Source organism: Takifugu flavidus, chromosome 6, assembly GCF_003711565.1.
Source record: "Takifugu flavidus isolate HTHZ2018 chromosome 6, ASM371156v2, whole genome shotgun sequence".
Classification (NCBI taxonomy): domain Eukaryota; kingdom Metazoa; phylum Chordata; class Actinopteri; order Tetraodontiformes; family Tetraodontidae; genus Takifugu; species Takifugu flavidus.
Window position 1 is genome coordinate 15268670 of NC_079525.1, and position 22234 is coordinate 15290903.

Sequence of the window (22234 nt, forward strand, 5' to 3'; positions counted from 1 at the left end):
GCAGGTGCTGCTGCTGAGAACTACGTGAGTTTCTCCTCTCGCTTATTTATTTATCTCTGTTTATTCATTTTAGAATAATAAAAACAGGTGAGGTTCAAAAAGCCTTCAGATCAGTCAGTCGGTTCTGCAGAACATCCTGATGGGTCACCAGCAGCCGGTTAATGTATAGGACGATGTATAGGTTAATGTAAAGGATAATGTAAAGGATAATGTATAGGTTACTGTAAATGATAATGTATGGGACGATGTATTGGTTAATGTAAAGGATAATGTAAAGGATAATGTATAGGGTAACATAAAGGAGGATGGAGCAGTCTTGTTTCTGATGTCTAATGAATCCGCCTGTTCGTGAGACCCGGTTGGATCCACACTCAGGTGAACTTCCAGGTGGGTCCACAGCGAGTCGCATCAGGTTCCCGTCAGATTAACGCCACACATGTGCCGAGGGTCGCCCTGACCCTGACCCTAACCTGACCCTAACCCTGACCCTGACCCTGACCCTAACCCTGACCCTGACCCTGACCCTAACCCTAACCCTCTCCTCTCTAACCCTAACCCTAACCCTAACCCTAACCCTCTCCCTCTCCTTCTCCCCCTCCCTCGCCCTGACCCTAAACCTCTCCCTGACCCTGAACCTAACCCTCGCCCTAACCCTGACCCTGACCCTAACCTAACCTGACCCTCGCCCTGACCCTAACCCTAACCCTAACCCTAACCCTGACCCTAACCCTAACCTACCCTAACCCTAACCCTCGCCTAACCCTAACCCTGACCCTAACTAACCCTGACCCTCGCCCTGACCCTAACCCTAACCCTCGCCTGACCCTAACCCTAACCCTAACCCTGACCCTGACCCTGACCCAACCCTAACCCTAACCTCGCCCTAACCCTAACCCTAACCCTGACCCTGACCCTGCCCTAACCCTAACCCTAACCCTAACCCTGACCCTGACCCTCGCCCTGACCCTAACCTCGCCCTAACCCTAACCCTACCCTAACCCTCGCCCTAACCCTAACCCTAACCCTGACCCTGACCCTAACCCTAACTCCTAATCCTCGCCCTAACCCTAACCCTGACCCTGACCCTCGCCCTGACCCTAACCCTCGCCTGACCCTAACCCGACCCTAACCCTCGCCCTGACCTAACCCTGACCCTAACCTGACCCTGACCCTGACCCTGACCCTGACCCTGACCCTGACCCTGACCCTGACCCTGACCCTCGCCCTCCTGCGGTGAGGCCTCACAGGCAGGTTCTGCAGAGCCAAAAGGAAAAAACCCGTCAGAGTTTCCACACAGGAACAAAACCCTTTAGGCTGGACCTTCCTTCCCAATCAGCAGTTCAGATCAGCACATCCCAGCCCGTCACACTCTGTCCCCTCACACACTCACACACCCTCACACACCCTCACACACCCTCACACACACTCACACACCCTCACCGCCCTCATTCCCTCTGGTATAGTCCATGAAAACACAGCATGAATCTTATTTTGGAACTACCTCCACTGGTCTCGCTGAAGGATTCAAATGTGTGTAAATGCAGTTTCATCAGTTTAAGAGTGTGTGTGTGTGTTGAGGAGCCTGTGTGTGTCTGCAGGGATGGGTGGAGTACGCTGAGCTCAGCAGTGACCAGCATGGCACCTGTGACCCCAGGCTGGGGGCCAGCCACCGGCCGGGGCTGCCGGACCTGCCGGACCTGCCGGGCCTGCCGGGCCTGCCTATAGAATACTGATCGTACTGACGTGCGAGGAAAAAAACTGCAATTTTGAAATCAGCCAATTTTAGTTTTGATCAGCATAAAAATCTAACGCAACAGAATTTTTTTCAAATTGTTCCCCCTGTAATTTGTGACGGATGTGTTGGGATTTTTTGTTGTTGAAATGAAGAAAATGTTGCATTTTTCATTTGATATTGTATGAAAGGTGGATGGAAGGCCAAAGCCAATTGTAACTCCTGATTAAAAATGAAACTGAACCCTCAAAAGTGAATTTTCCTTTTACGTAGATGGAGCTCAGACCAAATGAGCGACCCTGGGTCGGACCATCACCCGCCAGGCCCATTTAATTAAACTCGTTATGAAAACACTGAATTGCTGAGCAGCACGCAACAATACATGATTGTGAAACTGTTCCGATCAAAAGGCTTTGAGTTAAACTAAACAAAGACACATTTTAGAGTCGAGACAGCCGAATCGCTGAAAAGTCCCAGACCTCCTATTGTGCCCCTCCCTGATGTCCGTAGTTGGTATCGTCCGGCAATCCTTCCGCCAATCAGATCAAAGGAAATGTTGACGTTCGCCTTAAACCCGGAAGTGGTGAAAATCAGCGTGCGTTCGCTCTTCTTGAACACCTGATAAGTCGTAATGTATCATATCACAATACACTTCAAACAAAAAAACACTTTAGGATCCGCCGCCAATGCTTGAAGTTGTAGCAGTTAATTAAAATGTCTTTCCAAAACCTGTTCCAGCGCCTGCGTCCTGCCCCGGACGGCGCCGCCGCTCCTGCGTGCAGGTACCCGGCTCACCGAGCGAGTCCGCCCGGGCGCATTTTACTGGCTTTAGCCGCAGATTTTACGTCCTTTTGTTTGGCAGGAGCGAGGTTCGAGGTCATGTCCCAAAGAGAAGGCAACAAGAGGAGCCGCCGCATAAAAAGGTGCCTATTTTAGAACTTCAAAGCCTTTATAACTGGTGCTCTGGTGAAACTATGGCGTGCATTCATTAATATGTATAAATCGAATGAAATAATTAACTTCTTACCTCTGCCAAAGGGACGGTTTTGTCTTTCCCCCTCCTGGTTAAACATTTTTTGGTTTGTGTAATATATAATAACCTATTTTCTGAAATCAGGTATAGGTGCAGTAGTTGTTAGATGGAAATGACTCTATGATGAGATGCAGATCCTTTCAAGAGCCCAAACCTGTGGAAATACACGTCGGCCATTAAACTTGAGTGCGTTCCTTCCTCAGAGATGTGACCACGAACAGACGCGAGCTGTTGATGCTGCTACGGTGGACCTCAGCACCAGACGTCACGTGGCTGCAGGTGAACGTGCAGGTGAACGCGCAGGTGAACGCGCAGGTGAACGCGCTGGTGAAGGTGCAGGTGAAGGTGCAGGTGAACGAGCTGGTGAACGTGCGGGTGAAGGTGCGGGTGAACGAGCTGGTGAACATTAGAAAGGGAGCACGGACGCCGCCGAGCGGCTAATTGCCCAACAGTTTGGGGCTTCTATCTGTCGTATGGTGCATAATCAAGGTCGAAGGTTCCATAGTATAGTTGGTCACTGTGATCAAAGAGATTTCTGATTAAAGCCCCAGTTCCTCAGCAACTTCAGAAGAACTGAATCGTTCCTTTATTAACGTTTCATTACACTCTGTTTGTAACTGAGTTATTTCCACAGAGAGACGGCAGCTGTCACACAACCTCCTCGCTGGAGGCAACAATGGAGCCAACAGGAGGATGGAGGGGCAGAAGAAGCTGAACCAGAGAGGGCGCCGTGTCCCCAGAGGTGGAGGACGTGAGTCCCGGGTCCGGAGACCAGGAGCAGACGCAGCGGTAACACCCCCGGCAGGTTTAGGGCTGAACTGGAGGTTGTGTCACAGCAGCAACGCTGGACTCTTCTGTTGAAGGTCAGAGGAAAACAAGCCAGGTTCATGACGCAGGAGTTCAAGGAGCAGAACGCCTTGATGGTGGACGGACGCTTGCTGTGCCGCCATTTCCTGTGGGGGAGGTGCATCAAGGCACGTGGCTTCTGTCGCCGGTCAGATCGCTCCCGTTGCCACAGCGACCTTTGGGATGGAAACGCGGGTATTCTGAAGGCTCCTGTCTGCTCTTGGCTGCAGGGCGACGGCTGCCAGCTGGAACACGTTCAGGGCCACAACGATCTCATCAAGGAACTGTGTAAATTCTACGTGCAGGGCTTCTGCTCCAAAGGCCACGACTGCCCGTACATGCACCATATCCTTTCTGCCGAGGCTGCGTCTGCGCGCTCCCCGTTGCCGTGGTGAGTGGCCACGTTCCCGGGATGTCCTGCTTCCTTCACTCTGCTCTACAGTCTTTTCCCTGCAAGTACTTCCATCGGAAAGGTCGCTGCTCCCAAGGAGACGCCTGCCGGTTTTCCCATGAGCCCCTGAGTGACGTCACCACCAAACTGCTGGAGGAGGTTGGTGGCTTCTTCATCGCGGTCGCTGGAGCTGCTGAAGCTGCTGCTGAAGCTGCTGCTGCTGAAGCTGCTGCTGCTGAAGCTGCTGCTGAAGCTGCTGCTGAAGCTGCTGCTGCTGCTGCTGGAGCTGCTGCTGAAGCTGCTGCTGAAGCTGCTGCTGCTGAAGCTGCTGCTGAAGCTGCTGAAGCTGCTGCTGAAGCTGCTGAAGCTGCTGCTGAAGCTGCTGAAGCTGCTGTAGCTGCTGCTGAAGCTGCTGCTGAAGCTGCTGCTGAAGCTGATGAAGCTGCTGATGAAGCTGCTGCTGAAGCTGCTGATGAAGCTGCTGCTGCTGCTGAAGCTGCTGCTGAAGCTGCTGAAGCTGCTGCTAAAGCTGCTGATGAAGCTGCTGAAGCTGCTGATGAAGCTGCTGAAGCTGCTGAAGCTGCTGAAGCTGCTGCTAAAGCTGCTGATGAAGCTGCTGAAGCTGCTGATGAAGCTGCTGAAGCTGCTGAAGCTGCTGCTGAAGCTGCTGCTGATGAAGCTGCTGAAGCTGCTGCTGAAGCTGCTGCTGAAGCTGCTGCTGATGAAGCTGCTGAAGCTGCTGATGAAGCTGCTGAAGCTGCTGCTGAAGCTGCTGCTGAAGCTGCTGCTGATGAAGCTGCTGAAGCTGCTGATGAAGCTGCTGAAGCTGCTGCTGATGAAGCTGCTGAAGCTGCTGCTGAAGCTGCTGAAGCTGCTGCTGATGAAGCTGCTGAAGCTGCTGCTGAAGCTGCTGAAGCTGCTGCTGAAGCTGCTGAAGCTGCTGCTGAAGCTGCTGAAGCTGCTGCTGAAGCTGCTGAAGCTGCTGCTGATGAAGCTGCTGAAGCTGCTGCTGATGAAGCTGCTGAAGCTGCTGAAGCTGCTGCTGCTGAAGCAACGTTGTGAGATGATTCAGGATTTTCTACATTTTCTCTTTGTTCTCTTCTTCAACGGTTTTTCAGGCTATAAAACGGGACATTGAGCTACGAGAACTTTCACAAAAGGCTGAAGAGGCGTCGCCAGAACCGTCGAAAGAGCCGATTTCTTCAGTAACAGAAAGTTCTGGTATCGCTCTCCTCCCCATCAGGTTCTGGTTCCTTGACTGTGAAACCTTCAGCTTCATTCTCTCCTTGGTCTGATCATCGTCCTAGTTTATCGTTTCTATGTTTCAGGCCAAGTTTTTATAGCAGCACGAGCACAAATGTGGAGTCAGAAGGTCCGTTTTGCACGGCTGAAGATGCTGTGAGTGGTGCCGCCACGCCCGCCGGCCCCCCGCCCCCCCCCCCCCCCCCCCAGGACCCCCCACAGCCCGTGTGTTATTCAGTGGAAGCTGTGCTCGGGCCGCAGCTGTCCAGACCCTTCAGCAGGTTCTCCGCAGCTTCAGGACCCAAAGATTTGGACCGGCTCTCAAACCCCCCCAACGCCCCCCCCGCTGGCGACCCGGGCCGGGGCACCGTAGGTGAGACAGTCTGGTGTTCCCGGCCACCCCAGGAACAGCGTCGGTCTGACGTGCACCCCGAGCCCGGCTCAGAGCGCGCTTTGGATCTTCCTCTGGACCCAGGAGAGCTCTGGAGACCAGGACCAAAGACCCAACGCCCACAACCTTCTCTTCAGGCATTTCCTGGAGCCGCCTTTGAGCGTTCCTCTTCAGAGCGGCGTTCTGTAACCTCCAGGGCCGACGGCGCTGCTCGCCCCAGTCGCACCGGGCCGGCCGAGTCCTCACACCCCAGAAGTCCTCTCGCACTTGGTCGGGAGCCTGAGGAGACCCAGCAGGAGCTCAGATGTGGATCTGAGGAACCCTTTTCCCCCAGGAACTCCGCTGAAGGCTCAGTTGCTCCTGGTGCTGGATGCACACGGCCCCTCAGGCAACCTTTTCAGGGCCTTTTTGCGAGGCCGCTCACGGAATTCCTGAAACCGTCCCATCAGCCCGAGCTCAGTACGTCCAGTCGCGCGTCTCAGTCGGCCGATGGCAGAAACAATCAGAATTCCAGCTCCTTTTCCAGCCTCTTCGCTGCTCCTTTGGGAGGTCAGACGCAGACGGTCCTCTCCAAACATGCACCTGAGGACCAGCCGGCGTCCCAGAACCTCTCAGCTCATCCCAGAACTGGGCCTGAAGGGACGAGAGGCGCCGCCAAAGCCCGGCCTGACGTGTCAGCACACACGGGTACGGAGAGTTGGGTTAGACCTCTTCAGGTTCTGAGTTCTTCGTGGTGACAGAGACATCTTTGTGTGTGTGTGCGTGTGTGTGTGTGCGTGTGCGTGTGCGGGTGCGGGTGCGGGTGTGTGTGTGTGTGTGTGTCTCCCTCAGCCTCTTCAGTTCTGAAGACTCTCTTTGGTTCCCTCAAACCTTACCAGCAGGATGAGGAGGAGAACCAACAGGTTCCACCAGGTTTGCTGGTTTCTGGTAAGAAGATTCGTTAGTCCCTCTGAGATCGTTCTGGAATGTTAGAGAAGATAACGACCAATAACGACCAGTCGGCTGCATTAGTAACTCCAGTAAACGTTGATAGAGAAACGTGCTCTTGGCTTCAGATGCTTCAGACCCCCTGTGAAGGAACCACCACTTTAGGGGAGGATGAAGATGAGAAGCCTCCGAACATCTGGAGTGTGGAGGCTCCTCGGGGCTTTTATACGAACGACGGATCAAACCGAGCGACTGCACGGAAGAAGCTGGAATATTTGAGCTTTGCGTTTGGTTCGTTATTGTTTCGGACTTTTTGATGAACTCTTGTTCTTCTGTTTTGCTCTTTGATGTCTACGCACATTTCTCTTTTTCCTTTAATAAAAACGAGCAGCCTTGCATATTCTGTCCCCCAGCGTGGCCGTTAGTCTCAATCGGCTCATTTACCAGGTAGAAGAACCCTGGGATCATGCTGGGAACATGTTTAGATGTTCCCTTGTTCTTCCAGCCTGGGGAGAACAGCGTCTTCTTACTGTCAATTTACCAAATGGAACCATGTTTTGCTAAACATTCTTGATTGAGCAACGCTTCCAGGGGTCTGACTGGACGACATGAGGCCTGGTCCTGCCTGGAGCCACGGAGACCTGCTGAGTCCTGACGGAGAACGTGACCCAGGGTGGCGCTGCTGCCGTCTGCTCCGAGGAGCTGGGCCACAGGTGACACCCGGTCGTAATAACGGACTCGCGTTATTCTGAGACGCCAGCACGAGTACAGAGAGCGTGAGGACATGAGGACCATGAACAAGTGGCTGAAGTTCAACCTGAGACCCAGTGGGGGAGAACTGAACACGCTGAGCAGGGATTTTGACCCACAACCTTTATAACACTGACCTCTACTGGTGAGTCCGTGGACAGCAGCCACTCGTGAGAGGATCACGTGATCTGCACGTAATAATCAGTCGACGCTCGTCAGGTCTGAACAACCTGGAAATATGGGCAGTTACTTAGGAAGGCTTGATTTTTGTGATTCAGTCCGATTTAAAACCAGAAGTTTACATGATTTGAATTGATTTCAAACAGCTTTTCCAGATGTCGTCCGAATTAAAACACGACTAACGACTTTTCTGATGAACAGCTTTAATCATTCTGCAACATTCTTCTTGCAAATGTGAAAACACTCATCCTCAACCCCCCCGAGAACATCCACGTCACTTCTGGTAAACCTCCGAGTGGTCGTTTACCAAAGCTCTACTAGTTGTGGGAAACGTGGACTAATTCTGAGGAATGCTGAATGATTCGTGACAAGATCTCAGACTCCCAAGTTTTAGTTGCTTTAGCTGGACTATCGAGTCATTTCATTCGCTGAAAAAAGAACTGTACAAAAATAGGTGTCATTCAATGTATAAATACAGACCAGACGGATACGGGACAGAAGGTTACGGCCACCGTTCGTTACGTTAAGGTTCCAGTGGGGCGATTCAACAGCTAGCAGCTAACAGCTAAGAGCTAAGAGCTAAGAGCTAGCAGCCATGCTGCACCAGAGCCAAATCTACTGACAAGGCACTGCGTCAAATGCTAACATGCAGGTTTTTTCTTTAAAATGGGGGGGGGGGCATTTAAGGGTTGAATTACTGATGGCTCGACACTCACACACGTTTCTGCTATTAATAACCTGACAAAGTCTTTGTTGTAACAGGTCCTGGAAAAAGACAAAGGTTCTCGAACTGTTCCTGGTTAGCATCCAAACGTTGGATGCTTGGAGGAGAGCGTCCAACCGTTGGATGCTTGGAGGAGAGCGTCCAACCGTTGGATGCTTGGAGAGCGTCCAACCGTTGGACGCTTGGAGGAGAGCGTCCAACCGTTGGACGCTTGGAGGAGAGCGTCCAACCGTTGGACGCTTGGAGGAGAGCGTCCAACCGTTGGACGCTTGGAGGAGAGCGTCCAACCGTTGGATGCTTGGAGAGCGTCCAACCGTTGGATGCTTGGAAGAGAGCGTCCAACCGTTGGACGCTTGGAGGAGAGCGTCCAACCGTTGGACGCTTGGAGGAGAGCGTCCAACCGTTGGACGCTTGGAAGAGAGCGTCCAACCGTTGGACGCTTGGAGGAGAGCGTCCAACCGTTGGACGCTTGGAGGAGAGCGTCCAACCGTTGGATGCTTGGAGGAGAGCGTCCAACCGTTGGATGCTTGGAGAGCGCGCCCCCACCTTTCCAGGACAGAAGGCCTCTTACATAAATACACACCATAAATATACATTCTAAGCAATTTAGTCCAGCGGCCGTCAGAGGGAAACGCCCCCAAAGACATCCTGAGTTTTCTGACCACTCGGACTTTCTCCACAGGCACAAGACGACCCCCCCCCAGCGTGGCTTCAGGTCTCTGAGGAGACAAAGGCTCCCCAGGGGGGGCGGAGAAGAACACTAACATATTCCAGTTCTGACAATCACAATAAAATGTTCTAAAAGTATCAGGAGGTCATCAAGAGGGAGGAGGAGAGGGAGGAGGAGGAGCAGGAAGAGGAGGGGGAGGAGGAGGAGGAAGAGGAGGAAGAGGAGGAGGAGGAGGAAGAGGAGGAGGAGGAGGAGGAGGAGGAGAGGGAGAAGAGGAGGAGGGAGAGAAGAGGAGGAGGAGGGAGAGAAGGGAGGAGGAGGAAGAGAGGGAGGAAGAGGAGAGGGAGGAGGAGGAGGAGGAGGAGAGGGAGGAAGAGGAGGAGGGAGAGAAGGGAGGAGGAGGAAGAGGAGGGATGAGGAGGGGGAGGAGGAGGAGAGGGAGGAAGAGGAGGGGGAGGAGGAGGAGAGGGAGGAAGAGGAGAGGGAGGAGGAGGAGGAGGAGAGAGAGGAGGGGGAGGAGGAGAGGGAAGAGGAGGAGGGGGAGGAGGAGAGGAGGAGGAGAGGAAGAGGCAAAAGGCTGGTGGACACATGGGTGCAGCTCCCAGTGGAATGTGCTGGGCAGAGGTCCCTGGTTCCTGCTGGTTCTGGTCCAAACCAAGAAAAGAATCATTTCCTCTCTTCGTCTTTGATGAGGCTCATCTGGACAGTTTGCTGATGACTCGGATGAGGGCGGCGTTCTCGTCCTTGAGTCTCTGGTTGTCTGAACGGAGGTCTCCCAGAACCTGGAATACAGGAATGTCATGAAGTAAGTCCTGGTCCACTTGGGGGGGGGGCAGGTGATGATGAACGCTCTTCATCCATGTTCCACGGTGTTTTCACCTCTGGGTCTCACTAACAGCTGTTCCTTGTTGTTTGTTTCAGCTGGTTTCAGCTTGTTTCAGCTGGTTTCAGCTTGTTTCAGCTGGTTGTAGCTGGTTTCAGCTGGGTTCAGCTGGTTTTAGCTTGTTTCAGCTGGTTTCAGCTTGTTTTAGCTGGTTTCAGCTTGTTTCAGCTGGTTTCAGCTGCTTTTAGCTTGTTGCAGCTGGTTTCAGCTGGTTTCAGCTGGTTTCAGCTTGTTTTAGCTTGTTTCAGCTGGTTTCAGCTTGTTTTAGCTGGTTTTAGCTTGTTTCAGCTGGTTTCAGCTTGTTTCAGCTGGTTTTAGCTTGTTTCAGCTGGTTTCAGCTTGTTTTAGCTTGTTTCAGCTGGTTTTAGCTTGTTTCAGCTTGTTTCAGCTGGTTTCAGCTTGTTTCAGCTTGTTTTAGCTTGTTTCAGCTGGTTTCAGCTTGTTTCAGCTGGTTGTAGCTGGTTTCAGCTTGTTTCAGCTGGTTTCAGCTTGTTTCAGCTGGTTTCAGCTGGTTTCAGCTTGTTTCAGCTGGTTTCAGCTGGTTGTAGCTGGTTTCAGCTGGTTTCAGCTTGGTTCAGCTTGTTTCAGCTTGTTTCAGCGTGTTTCAGCTGGTTTCAGCTTGTTTCAGCTTGTTTCAGCTGGTTTCAGCTGGTTTCAGCTTGTTTTAGCTGGTTTTAGCTTGTTTCAGCTTGTTTCAGCTGGTTTCAGCTGGTTTCAGCTTGTTTCAGCTGGTTTTAGCTGGTTTCAGCTTGTTTCAGCTGGTTGTAGCTGGTTTCAGCTTGGTTCAGCTGGGTTCAGCTGAGCGACACGTTGAGAGAAACATGAGCAAAGCTCCTCACCTTCAGCTCGTCTTCCAGCTCCACGGCTCTCCTCTGGAGGCTCAGCTTCTCCTGGGAAGAGTCACAGCTGTTAATGACCGTTCTGGCAACTGAGGGATCAGAACTCAAAAGTGGGCAGAACGGGTCACTCTAGGGAACATTCGTGGTGGACAGGTGTCATTGGTGAACAAAGATGCTCATTTGTAGCAGCCTTACAAATTTGCCCAGTTCCATCAGCGCCGGCCGGTCGCCCTCCTGACTCTGTTCAGGAAACACACAGTTATGACGATGAGAACAAACAAAGATAACCAAGGCGCTGGTCCAGGTGATGAAGGAGGAACCTGTCTGAGTCGCTCCAGCTCCACTTTGTTCTGGCTGAGAAGCAGCTCCATCTCCTGCAGCTTCTCCTTCAGCTCAAGGTTGTCCTGCAGCAGCCTGAAGTACAGCTGGAACACGAGGCAGAAAAAGAGCTGTCAGATACTGAGGAGGCCTCTTCTGGAGGCCACAGAGGGTTCTGATGGCCCCCTCCTGGAGCCTCTGTCATGGTTCTGTCACATGAAGGTACCCACCGTTCTGTAGTCAGCTGACCAGTCTCCCAGTTGGTTCTCCCTGTAGACAACCCAAACACGTTAAGAAGCCTCCACTGATGCTCAGCTCATCATGAAAACCATCAAGTCCTCACCAACAAACACCAGAACTCACCTGTAGATGTTCCCATAGGTGTCGTCCAGCGGACCCTCCTCAGCTTCATCCTGGAGAACAGAACCAGCACCATCAACATCATCAATGCTGGTCACTGACCAGCCCACATTTAGAACTTCTAAAACAGGAGGAAATGAAATGGCACGGAGGTCATGAAGGCCATGGAGGTCATAAAAGCCACGCAGGCCATGGAGGTCATAAAGGTCACGGAGGCCATGAAGGCCATGGAGGTCATAAAGGTCACGGAGGCCATGAAGGCCATGGAGGCCATGAAGGCCATGGAGGTCATAAAGGTCACGCAGGCCATGGAGGTCATAAAGGTCACGGAGGCCATGAAGGCCATGGAGGTCATGAAGGTCACGGAGGCCGTGGTGGTCATAGACGTCAAAGAAGTCATAGTGGTCACGAAGGTCAGTGGTAACTGAGGTCATGAAGGTCATGTGGTCATGACGGTCATGAAGGTGACAGAGGTCATGAAGGTCACGGAGCCACGCTGACTTAAATTGTGACTGAGAAACAGGAAGTCGTGCACGTGCACGTCTTCCTGGGGGGTTCTCTCCTCTATTTTCAGATTGAAAGCAGAAATGACCCTGAAGAAAAAGTTGGTTGTTGCAACAGTGAAACCCAAAAGTCTGTTGTGTTGCACGTGACCAGCGGGGGCGGAGCTACCTGGACGATGCCCGTGGAGCGCCGCTCCTTCCTCCCTCTCCTCCTGTCTCGCACGGCCACACACCTGTCCGCCTCCAGCTCCTCCTGCTGGAGGGTGGCGGCATCTGTAAGAAAGGTTAGGGTTAGTGGAGGAGAGGAGAGGAGGAGGAGAGGGAGGAGGGGGAGGAGAGGAGAGGGAGGAGGGGGAGGAGAGGAGAGGAGGAAGAGAGGGAGGAGGGGGAGGAGAGGAGAGGAGGAAGAGAGGGAGGAGGGGGAGGGAGAGGGGAGGAGGAGGAGAGGGAAGAGGAGAGGAGAGGGAGGAGAGGGAGGAGGGGGAGGAGGAGAGGGAGGAGGGGGAGGAGGAGAGGGAGGAGGAGGAGGAGGAGAGGGAGGAGGGGGAGGAGGAGGAGGAGAGGGAGGAGGAGGAGGAGGAGAGAGGGAGGAGGGGGAGGAGAGGAGAGGGAGGAGGGGGAGGAGAGGAGAGGGAGGAAGAAGAGAGGGAGGAGGGGGAGGAGAGGAGAGGGAGGAGGGAGGAGGAGAGGGAGGAGGGGGAGGAGAGGGAGGAGGAGGAGGAGAGGAGGAGGAGGAGAGGGAGGAGGAGAGGGAGGAGGGGGAGAGGAGAGGGAGGAGGGGGGAGGAGGAGAGGGAGGAGAGGAGGAGAGGAGGAGGAGGAGAGGGAGGAGGGGGAGGAGAGGAGAGGGAGGAGGAGGAGGAGGAGGAAGAGAGGGAGGAGAGGAGGAGGGGGAGGAGGAGAGGGAGGAGGGGGAGGAGGAGGAGAGGGAGGAGGGGGAGGAGGAGAGAGGGAGGAGAGGGAGGAGGGGGAGGAGGAGAGGAGAGGAGGGGGAGGAGAGGGAGGAGGAGGAGGAGAGGGAGGAGGAGGAGGGGGAGGAGGAGAGCTACGCTGCTGAGGAGGCCAGAGGAGAAGCCCCGCCCACGTGTGGAGCACGTTTCCTGTGGTCCAACCCTGCAGGCTCAAGAGCTCCAAAGGTCGTTAGCTTGACCTGGTTTAGCGTGATTAAGATCAAAGCCGACCCGGTTGGTGGTCAAACGGACCTTTCACAGAAACCACATGCAGTCACACCCACAGAAGCGACATGTGAAACCCTCGACACCGTCACCCTCCACCCAACGTGCACATCCTGATTAAACTCCGCAGCAGTGCTACGACGCTCCGGCGAAGGTCAAAGGTCATATTTCCCTTTCAGAGCCCGTTTCTCCCTGCTGGGCTCGTTTCCACGCCGACTCCTCACGGACGCCACATTAAAGAGATTCAGATTCTAGTGTGGAATAAGGCTGGAACACGTGGGACCAGAGTAGAGCTGAAAACCTCTTTCAGAGCAGCCAGGACCCCAGGTCAAAGGTCAAGGTACTACCAGGACTACCAGGACCGTAGGAGTCCTGGCTCCTGCACAGGAGCATGCAGTGTGTGTGTGTGTGTGTGTGGATTCCCGGTCCACCTGCCGGCCGGGACCATAACTCACCCCTCTGGGCAGGGGTGAGAGTGATGATGGGGGTGACGGGCTGGATGGAGCGGGCTGGAGGTTCTGTGGTTCTGGCCACCGTCTTCTCTGCTTCCTTCAGGTCCGTCAGAGTCACTCCCTGCCAGAACACCCAGCAATGTTAGACTGATCACTGATAAACCCATTAGATCCATCTTATTAATTAGGGGACCATCATCAGAACCGGGGGCTCTATTCTCCTGCCCAGGGGTCCGGGGCAAGAGCGAAGCTCCGGGTTCACATCTGGATCCTGGAGGTTTAGCAGCTTTTCCCCTTAAACGTTAAATCTGACGGGTTTGTGTGGTGTTGTGCAATGTGGGCCGGGTGGTCCCGGTGGTCCCGGAACAGGGATTCACCGATACCTGCGTGGAACGGCGAGACTGTCGCATCATCCGAGAACGAGCTTTCCGTTGAGACTCGGACTCCTCGTCCCTGACTGGAGCCTGGAACCTGATCAGACCACATTTTAGCCTTCTGGTACATCCAGATGTCAGGGCTGTTACAGGAACATGGGCTAGGGCTAGGGTCAGGGGTTAGGGTCAGGGGTTAGGGTCAGGGCTAGGGTCAGGGGTTAGGGTCAGGGTCAGTGGTTAGGGCTAGGGTTAGGGTCAGGGTCAGGGCTAGGGTCAGGGTCAGTGGTTAGGGTCAGGGTTAGAGTCAGGGTCAGGGCTAGGGTCAGGGTTAGGGCTAGGGTCAGGGTTAGGGGTTAGGGTCAGGGTTAGCAGTTAGGGCTAGGGTCAGGGTTAGGGCTAGGGTCAGGGTCAGGGCTAGGGTCAGGGTTAGGGGTTAGGGTCAGGGTTAGGGGTTAGGGGTTAGGGTTAGCAGTTAGGGCTAGGGTCAGGGTTAGGGCTAGGGTCAGGGTCAGGGCTAGGGTCAGGGTTAGGGTCAGGGTTAGGGGTTAGGGGTTAGGGTTAGCAGTTAGGGCTAGGGTCAGGGTCAGGGTTAGGGTCAGGGTTAGGGCTAGGGTCAGGGTTAGGGCTAGGGTCAGGGTCAGGGTTAGGGCTAGGGCTAGGGTCAGGGCTAGGGTCAGGGTTAGAGTCAGGGTCAGGGCTAGGGTCAGGGTCAGGGCTAGGGTCAGGGTCAGGGCTAGGGTCAGGGCTAGGGTCAGGGCTAGGGCTAGGGTCAGGGTCAGGGCTAGGGTCAGGGTTAGAGTCAGGGTCAGGGTCAGGGCTAGGGTACCCTAACACATGGTTTGAGCGCTCTTACTTGCGTCTGTCTGTGTTGGGGGTGTTGGGGCTGTCAGAATCCTTCGTCTGCGGGGTGGGCTGGACCCTGGCGGTGCGGTTCTGCTTGTCCTGCTCCTGGAGCTCTTTATCCTTGTCCTCTGCTGCCTGAGTTACATTTACAGAAGCAAAGGCCCATTTGTCACTGCTCAAATGTGGCAGCTAATGAAGATGCAAAGGGAAAAATGTCCCTAGTGGACATTAGCCACCGCTAATGCTGAGAGAACCGTACCGGCTCGATGAGGGTTTCTGTTGGGCTGCTGCCACCATCTCCGTCTGGACCGGACTCCGGACAGTTCTCTGGGAACAGGGAGCACAGGGAGACGTTAGCCGGCGTCTGCAGGGGTTCCGGTCAATGGGAGCAGGGAGCCGCTGGTTTACCCAGGCTGCTCTCTCGCTCCTCAGGCAGCTCCAGGCTTCCTGACACCCCCTTCTCCTTAGACTGGTCCTGCACGTTGATCTTGTCTCTGCTGCTCATCCGGCACACTGAGGTCCTGAAGTCATCACATGCAGAACGTGAATGCAGCACAGCTGGAATGTTCTCCAACAGCAGCCTGGAATAAAGGGAACTTTGGGACTAAATTCAGATGTGTTGTGAACACACACCTCCTCAGTTTGGGCTGTGTGTTTGCCGCTGTGGAGCCCTGCTGCTTCTGCCGCTCTAATTTAGTCTGCTCGTTGCGCCACTGACAGGAAGGGAGAGAGAAAGTGAGACGCAAAAAAGAAAAGTGAAGATAGAACAAGAGCGTACGCTAATTTGGGTTCTCACGTTGGCTTGTTTAACTAATAACTCCTCCAAGAGCTTCTCCACACTTTCATCAGCCACATCAAACGGGGTCTGACCCTACAAACATTGTTCCAGACAGGAGAGGAACAGGAGAGATGTAATAAGTGACCTGTGACCCAGTCATGACGGGTTTACTCCTGAAGTCTCACCGCATTACTGTGGGCCTCCATGTTGCACAGCTGTTCGGCCAGGATGTAGCAGGCGGCCCCCTGACCCCAGTGTGCAGCAGCATGAAGAGGGGTCCAGCCATCCAGGTCCTTGGCTGACACATCTAAACCGCACTGACACAGCATCCTGGAGACAGACAGGACCTAGTTCACACCTTGGAAGGTGGCTCCATCTCCTGGGCTCATGGACACATACTTGAGAGCCTCCAGATAACCCTTGGCAGCAGCAACGTGCAGCGGGGTGGCCCCGGTCTTGGGGTGCTGGACATTAGCAGGCGGCCCGTCTCTCAGCCAGGCCCGGGCGTCTCTCATGATCTGCTCCTCCTCCAGACGTTTAGCAGCCTCCACGTCCACACCTGGACTCCAACAGACAGATATGGGTACAGAGGTGGGCTCGGTGACTCACCTTTACACGCACACATATAAAACAAGCTGTGTGTGACCCAAACGGCCCTCGGCTTGAAGTTTGAGCGGGTTTGGGAAAACAAGGGGCGATTACCCTGTTGGAGTGTGTAATGCTGAAGGAGGGACTCGGTTGTGTCATCCAGAGCAATGTCCAGAGGAACATCTCCATCACAGTTCACAGCAGAGAGCGACGCGCCTCGTTGCAGAAGGAACCTAACGAGAGTCGAGTGTTACCAGCTAAACCAGCCACCAGTGCCGGAGCGGCTCCGTTCAAAGTGAGACTACAATCAGACGACAGCAGCAGGACTGAGGAGCTCAGGGTTCTCCTGCGCTCCACGAGCCCAGCCACACCAACGGGGCGGGGTTCTACACACTCTGCAATGTCGGGGTATCCGCAGGAAGCCGCCACGTGCAGCGGGGTCCACCCCTCACTGTCCGCCTGGTTCACGCTGGCCTGGTGCTCCACCAGGAAGGACACCATCTCCATGCTGCCGTCGATGCAGGCCTGCGTGGACCACAACCAGGCAAACCACAGTTTAACACCTCCAGTTGGAGAAATGGTTCAGAACAAGTGGAATCCCAGAGGACCAATGTCTCACCAGGTATTTTAGAAGCTTAGATGGACACTTTAAAAAAGATCCTCACAATTGTTGGTTCTATCAAATATGCGTCATTATTCTGTTGCTGCTAGAATTCTTAACCCTTTGGAGGACCAATGGCTGACCTGGTGGAGAGCAGTGATTCCGTCCGCATTGGTGGAATTAATGATTTCCACGTATTCCTCTCCGTCCGTCTTGCTGTCCTCGTTGTCCTTCAGCATCAGCTCAGCCTCCTCTGTGTCCCCACTGGCACAGGCAGCCAGGAACTCTGCAGCCCGGTCAAAGCGAACGCACTTCCTGAACACAGACATGGAAAGATAAATCAAACCCTTGGTCGTCTACAGCTGCTTGATGGATCCAACGGTTGGCGGATAAAAGCCGGAGGCTCAGAGCAACATCAGTGACATCTTCAGGTGAGAGAGAACCAACATCCTTCGTTGGTAAAAGGTGGATCACTGGGGAGGGAAGAGACGTCTCCTCCCAGGGCGAGCTCATCACCAGATTATGTGGTATTTTACTGAGGTTCTTATCATCACTATTTTGGATCCATCTGACTTTAAAGGCGGGCTCACAAACACGCGCATGTCACCTAGGTTTTCTAGGCTTTGCCCCCCCCCCCGGTCTAATAAAACCTGGGGGATCCCTGAAGTGGGACCTCTGACAGCTCTCAAGACAACATTAACGATCTCGTCTCGTTGGTTCGGGGACTCTGTGGGTCTGATTCATGATGACCGTCGTTGAACAATGAACAACAGAGCAGTCGACATTAAGTTTAACTAACTGGTTAGTTGTTGCTCCTAGTTTAGCCAAGTCACAATAACAGGGGGGCTTTCTAACCGTCGCTTGAGGAGAGGACTGGTTTCTTCTCTGCTCACAGACACCGACGGATCCGTCAGAGTGTTGCCGAGCACGGCCTCCGCCTCCGCCGACCCGTTCTCGACCGCGGTCCGCCACCTCCGCCGGGCCGCCGCGGGGGCTCTATCGGTGCTGGAACCGGCCCAGCGCTTCAGCTGCTCCCGCCGCTTCGTCCTCGCCGAGTCTCCCATGATTTATCCCAGGAGGACTGTGGATTTCTCAAAGAAACATTCGGTTGTGGAGACAGACACACCCTCCATGTGTATACTTTCACTTCCTGGTTCTTGCTGTGGATCAAACACACACCGGAAATGGAAGCCTTGAGCGACGGAAGTGACGTTGATGCCGGAAATTTCGAAAAGGGCGGGACTGATTTCTTAAATTTGAACCTTTTCCTCAATAAACTGAGCTTTCCCTGAAACGTTTAACATAGCTACCTCTAAAGAACTTGCGCAGCACTTGGTAACTGGCAGTTTGATATAAATAGTACACAAATCCATCTTTACATTTTACTGTCCTCATATTCTGCATGAAGGTCCAATGTGCATAATGACATGAATATTTCATCACAGTGCAATCATTGTTCACCAGGCGTTACAATGTTACCAACTCTGGGGTCAGGGGTTAGGGTTAGGGTTAGGGTTAAGGTCAGGGGTTAGGGTTAGGGTCAGGGGTTAAGGTCAGGGGTTAGGGTTAAGGTCAGGGGTTAAGGTTAGGGTTAAGGTCAGGGGTTAGGGTCAGGGGTTAGGGTTAGTCAGACTCTCTGGAGACATTAGAGATTTATTTGATGTGGGGTGGAAAGAAACGGGGGCTGGAACTGATGACGTCAGGCCTTTGGTGGAGTTTCAGAAGGTTGATGTGCAAGTTCCTCCGTGTTCAGAAGATGCACGTTTGCACCTGCTGACATCAGCGGTTGCAAGCAGCAGGTCGCTCCAACGGAAACACGACCCCCAACACTCATACGGCGCCACAGCAGCTGCTTTGAAAGATGAGCACACTCCACTTCATGTACAACAACTTCTCATGACCAAAGGCAGGATGAAAATGGACTAATGATGAGATAATAAAAGAGAAGTTTGTGGGTGCAAAGTGTGCACATGCAGGCCTTTTGAGCTACCGTTCCTCTCGCTATGACTGTGACAAACAGGAAGTGGTGCACTCAACCCAGTTTTTCTAAGTGTAAATGAAGTAACTTGTTTGTGGTAGTGAAATTCGAAACCCTGTACTGTCTCTGCCCTGAGAACCAGCAGCTGGTCTATATTTATCTCTGGTAGGTGCCACACCACTGTCGGTCCCATGTAGATCTCACAATTCAGACCGTGCACTTCACTTCACGGCCCCTAAGTACTGGGCTTTCTCACCTTCTGGGTCACAGGGCCCTCCCTGTGCTGCAGCCTAGCCTAGCCTAGCTGCATGTAGGCGAAGGCAGGGTACCCCGCCTAACGGGTGGCCAGCTGGGTGCAGGGCCTTATATGCATTTGACTTCAGTTCCTTGCTCAAAGGCACCTCAGCACTGCTCTGACAGTCTACCGATACCTCCCCTGACGTTGTCAAATGTATTAAAGTTGAGGAAAGATGGATTGTTTCAGATGGGATAAAGTTGCAATAATGTCAATCGCAAACAGCCGCGTTTAGTGACAGCAAATGTTATTTATTTCAATACTCGACAACATCATGACTACTTCTAATGGCGGGAGCCATTGAAAGGGGGAGGGGGGACGTGTGCCTCCGGCCTAGATATAACAGAGTTGGTTATGACCGTTATACAGTGCTTAGACCCGGGTTTAGAAACACCCGTGAGAAAGGACCTGATGGAGGTAATGGCGCTGGACCCTGTTGACGGCCTTTTCTGTGACATTAGTCCTGGTTCTGATTGTTCTGACACAGCACAGACAAAAGCTTAGCGTCCCTTTATAAATATATTTTGGTCACTCCTCAGTTGTTTAGCTCACCCATAAACTGCTGTCTGCTTCCTGGGTGGGAGGCAAAACCTTTGGTGTCTCCACCCCCCCTCCCTATATCTCCATGGGCAGATGAGATTGATAGAAATATGTCAAAGACGTTCTGATCATCAATATTCGCTCGATACAAATTAACCAGAGTAGGAGCTTGATTCCAAGGGAGCCTTGTAATGATGAACCTTCCCACTGGATCTAGGATAGTTCTTTGTATATGAAGGGGTTGGGAATTCCGCTGCGCCCCTGGTGTGGGAAGAACCGGATGATGCTTCTGCCTGGCCTGGCCGTCTTTCCCTCATTTGGGAATAAGACTTGTAGCACAACTGTCTGGTCATTCCCATTTTAATCTAGCGTGTTTCCTAAGGCCTCCAACATTCCAAGAGATCAACTCAACTTTGGAATCTGCTTCATCCTGATGTGCTGTCTGGTGTTGTTTCTCATCACAATTACACAATTACTGATTATCACATTCTGGTGTTAAAGGCAAAGTTTTGTGTCAAAGGTTACTGGACATTTACTGGTAGGTAAATAAGGAGCTGACCTCACAGTTTTTGGGAACGCCTCAGCCTTACGCTTTAAGCATTAAATCAATAACTTGTAAAGAGTCCAACCAGGTCAAACTCCAGAGAATACCGCTGTGTGTTCACGGTGCAACAGGCTCAGCGGCAACAACAGAAAAATCCATCCCTTTAAAAGCAGGTAAATGACTTATTTTAACCTGATCTAGATCTAGTTCGTTTCTCCACATTCGGCGTTAAACAGTCGGTGTTTCTCAGGGTCTTTGACCACAGCTGGTGGCCCAGGGTGGAGATCAGAACATGACTGGCACTCTGTCATGCATGCAGAGTTGTGTCCTTATCATAGTTTGTGTGAATGAGTGAGTATTTAGTGTGTTATTCCTCAGAATGGCCGCACATTCCATTCCGCCTCACACGCTGACCCGGCTGGCACGAGAATGGCTAGAAGAGGACACGCCGAACTTTGACCCCGCAGGAGTGTGTGTGGGGTTGCGTGACGTGGAGGCGAGACTGTTGTGTAAAACGCCCCACAGCGTCCTGGCGGGGAGCCCCTTCTTCACCGCGGTGTTCCGAGAGCTCGGCTGCTCCGTGCACTGGCTGCTGCAGGAGGGATCTGAGACCGGTAACGTCCCACTCTGCTCCATCACCCCAGATGGTCTTTGATGTATTTAAATCACGTTTGAGGAGAATGCCACATTTTCCACTCATTAATATGGACATTAACAGGGAACCGGCTGACATTTCTTTGAAGCCAGTTCCATACTGGAGTGTTACTGGAGACCCCAACAGATCTTTATAGCACCTCACCTGTGAAAATGTAGCTACAGGTTGTAGTTGGCGTCTTTGATTTCTAGTTCTGGTTCTCCTGTAAACGTGGACCGAATGACAGTTGATTGGATAAATACACCGTCCATGCAGGAGTATAGAGCCAGGCACAAGTTCCTGTCCAAATGTTCAAACAGAACCACTAAATGTAGTGTAGAGTGTGTTTAAAGGGGTTTCCTGGGGAAATGACCCTGAGCTCATGCTGCATGTCCTCAGTCCCCAGAACGTCCTGTCTTTGCTGTCTGTCCAGGTTAGGGTCTGTCCACTACAGCCGTGTAAAGGACAGTGTTTGACCTGGTGATGCGGGACGCCGTCTTCTCCTCCACAGGGCCGGATGGCGTCACATTAGCAGCTGTTGTGAGAGGCCCCGCGAGGTGTCTCCTCCTTGGTGAAAGGCCAGCTCTCAACTGCCTGGCCCGGGCTTCGGGCATCGCCACACGCTGTTCTCAGCTGCGAGCGCTGGCGGCTGCGGCGGGTTGGCACGGCCAAGTGGCGGGGACTCGCAAGACAACGCCGGGCTTCCGTCTGGTGGAGAAGTATGCCATGCTGGTCGGCGGCGTGTCCATGCACAGACAAGACCTGAGTGGAATGGTGATGCTGAAGGACAACCACATCTGGGCATCAGGGAGCATCACGCAGGTAGGCGGCGGCGGCCTTCAAGCTTTGTGTCCCTTCAACTCTGATGACTGACATGAACCTTTTGGTGACCAAATGTGAGGAAACACGAGTCTTTTGGGGGCGTTTAGGCTGTGGGAAGCGCCCGCTCGGTGTGTGGCTTCAGCAGCAAGATTGAGGTGGAGTGTCGCTCTGTAGAGGAGGCATCAGAGGCAGCAACAGCAGGAGCAGATGTGATCATGCTGGACAACTTCCCACCTCAGGTAGAGCATCAGTCACACCTGGGTCATGGCTCAGGTGCAGGTTTCCTCTCACCCTGTCCTCCACCTCTAACCAGCAGGAGTTGCACGCTGCAGCTCAGGCACTGAAGCGAGAATTCCCGTCCCAGGTGGTAGAGGCCAGCGGGGGGGTGACTCCTGAGACCCTGTCCTCGTATTTCTCCCCTCACGTGGACATCATCTCTCTGGGCTGCATCACGCAGGGCTGCCCCGTGGTGGATTTTTCTCTGAAGGTCCAAAAGCCCGTCTCCTGATCCGGCCGGGATCAATCACGAGCATCATCACAGGATGTTCAGGAATAAAAATCAAATCAAAGAAACAGTCCCGTGGTCGTCCTTTAATGTACTGAAGAACATAAGAAGGGGGGGTGGCAGGAGGCGTCCGGGCTTCCATCCTCGGTCCGTTGGTGGCAGCGGCTGTTTTTCTGTTATATGGATGAAAGTTGCAACCCTAGGGCCTAACTCTAACCCTAGGGCTAGGGTAACCCTAACCCTAACCCTAACCCTAACCCTAGGCTAGGGTAACCCTAACCCTAACCCTAACCCTAACCCTAGGGCTAGGGTAACCC

The 22234-nt window shown here is 53.3% G+C and overlaps 4 protein-coding genes across 9 annotated transcripts in view; 3 read left to right on the plus strand and 1 right to left on the minus strand.

Annotated features, from left to right (window-relative positions):
• pecam1b (platelet and endothelial cell adhesion molecule 1b) overlaps nucleotides 1-1984 on the plus strand; it is an 18331-nt gene extending 16347 nt beyond the window's left edge. The window contains 2 exon segments of the mRNA XM_057035636.1: nucleotides 5-24; nucleotides 1599-1984. Coding sequence (XP_056891616.1) covers nucleotides 5-24; nucleotides 1599-1733 — 155 coding nt within the window. The 3' untranslated portion in view covers nucleotides 1734-1984.
• A 123-nt stretch (nucleotides 1985-2107) lies between these two features.
• Nucleotides 2108-6960, plus strand: LOC130527303 (zinc finger CCCH domain-containing protein 4-like). Of its 4 annotated transcripts, XM_057035671.1 has the most exons (13): nucleotides 2108-2514; nucleotides 2595-2655; nucleotides 2969-3044; nucleotides 3105-3146; nucleotides 3400-3554; nucleotides 3629-3739; nucleotides 3842-3955; nucleotides 4051-4161; nucleotides 5121-5245; nucleotides 5331-5876; nucleotides 5925-6322; nucleotides 6467-6562; nucleotides 6691-6960. In XM_057035671.1, the coding sequence occupies exons 1-13, from the start codon at nucleotides 2447-2449 to the stop codon at nucleotides 6708-6710; spliced, it is 1923 nt and encodes a 640-aa protein (XP_056891651.1). In that variant the 5' UTR covers nucleotides 2108-2446; the 3' UTR covers nucleotides 6711-6960. The 4 variants fall into 4 exon arrangements, with proteins under 4 accessions (XP_056891651.1, XP_056891649.1, XP_056891650.1 ...); XM_057035669.1 differs by having other exon boundaries at nucleotides 5331-6322; XM_057035672.1 differs by lacking the exon at nucleotides 3105-3146 and having other exon boundaries at nucleotides 2285-2360; nucleotides 2471-2514; nucleotides 3404-3554; nucleotides 5331-6322.
• Nucleotides 6961-7678: 718 nt separating this feature from the next.
• Nucleotides 7679-17788, minus strand: ppp1r12c (protein phosphatase 1, regulatory subunit 12C). The gene is made up of 20 exons (XM_057035657.1): nucleotides 17455-17788; nucleotides 16743-16914; nucleotides 16393-16523; nucleotides 16113-16231; nucleotides 15810-15969; nucleotides 15596-15740; nucleotides 15429-15503; nucleotides 15266-15345; nucleotides 15041-15153; nucleotides 14892-14959; nucleotides 14643-14767; nucleotides 13799-13886; nucleotides 13419-13536; nucleotides 11959-12062; nucleotides 11290-11339; nucleotides 11157-11196; nucleotides 10929-11033; nucleotides 10804-10848; nucleotides 10609-10659; nucleotides 7679-9668 (listed from the first exon to the last, which is right to left on the minus strand). Exons 1-20 carry the CDS (start codon nucleotides 17661-17663, stop codon nucleotides 9582-9584), a joined length of 2085 nt encoding a protein of 694 aa, XP_056891637.1. The 5' UTR covers nucleotides 17664-17788; the 3' UTR covers nucleotides 7679-9581.
• LOC130527332 (nicotinate-nucleotide pyrophosphorylase [carboxylating]-like) lies at nucleotides 16902-21985 on the plus strand. 3 transcript variants are annotated; one of them, XM_057035737.1, is made up of 5 exons: nucleotides 16902-17030; nucleotides 20335-20570; nucleotides 21102-21412; nucleotides 21520-21651; nucleotides 21726-21985. In XM_057035737.1, exons 2-5 carry the CDS (start codon nucleotides 20336-20338, stop codon nucleotides 21918-21920), a joined length of 873 nt encoding a protein of 290 aa, XP_056891717.1. In that variant the 5' UTR covers nucleotides 16902-17030; nucleotide 20335; the 3' UTR covers nucleotides 21921-21985. The 3 variants fall into 3 exon arrangements, with proteins under 3 accessions (XP_056891717.1, XP_056891716.1, XP_056891718.1); XM_057035736.1 differs by lacking the exon at nucleotides 16902-17030 and adding an exon at nucleotides 19258-20129; XM_057035738.1 differs by lacking the exon at nucleotides 16902-17030 and adding an exon at nucleotides 19262-20129 and having other exon boundaries at nucleotides 21729-21985.
• Nucleotides 21986-22234: the final 249 nt, after the last annotated feature.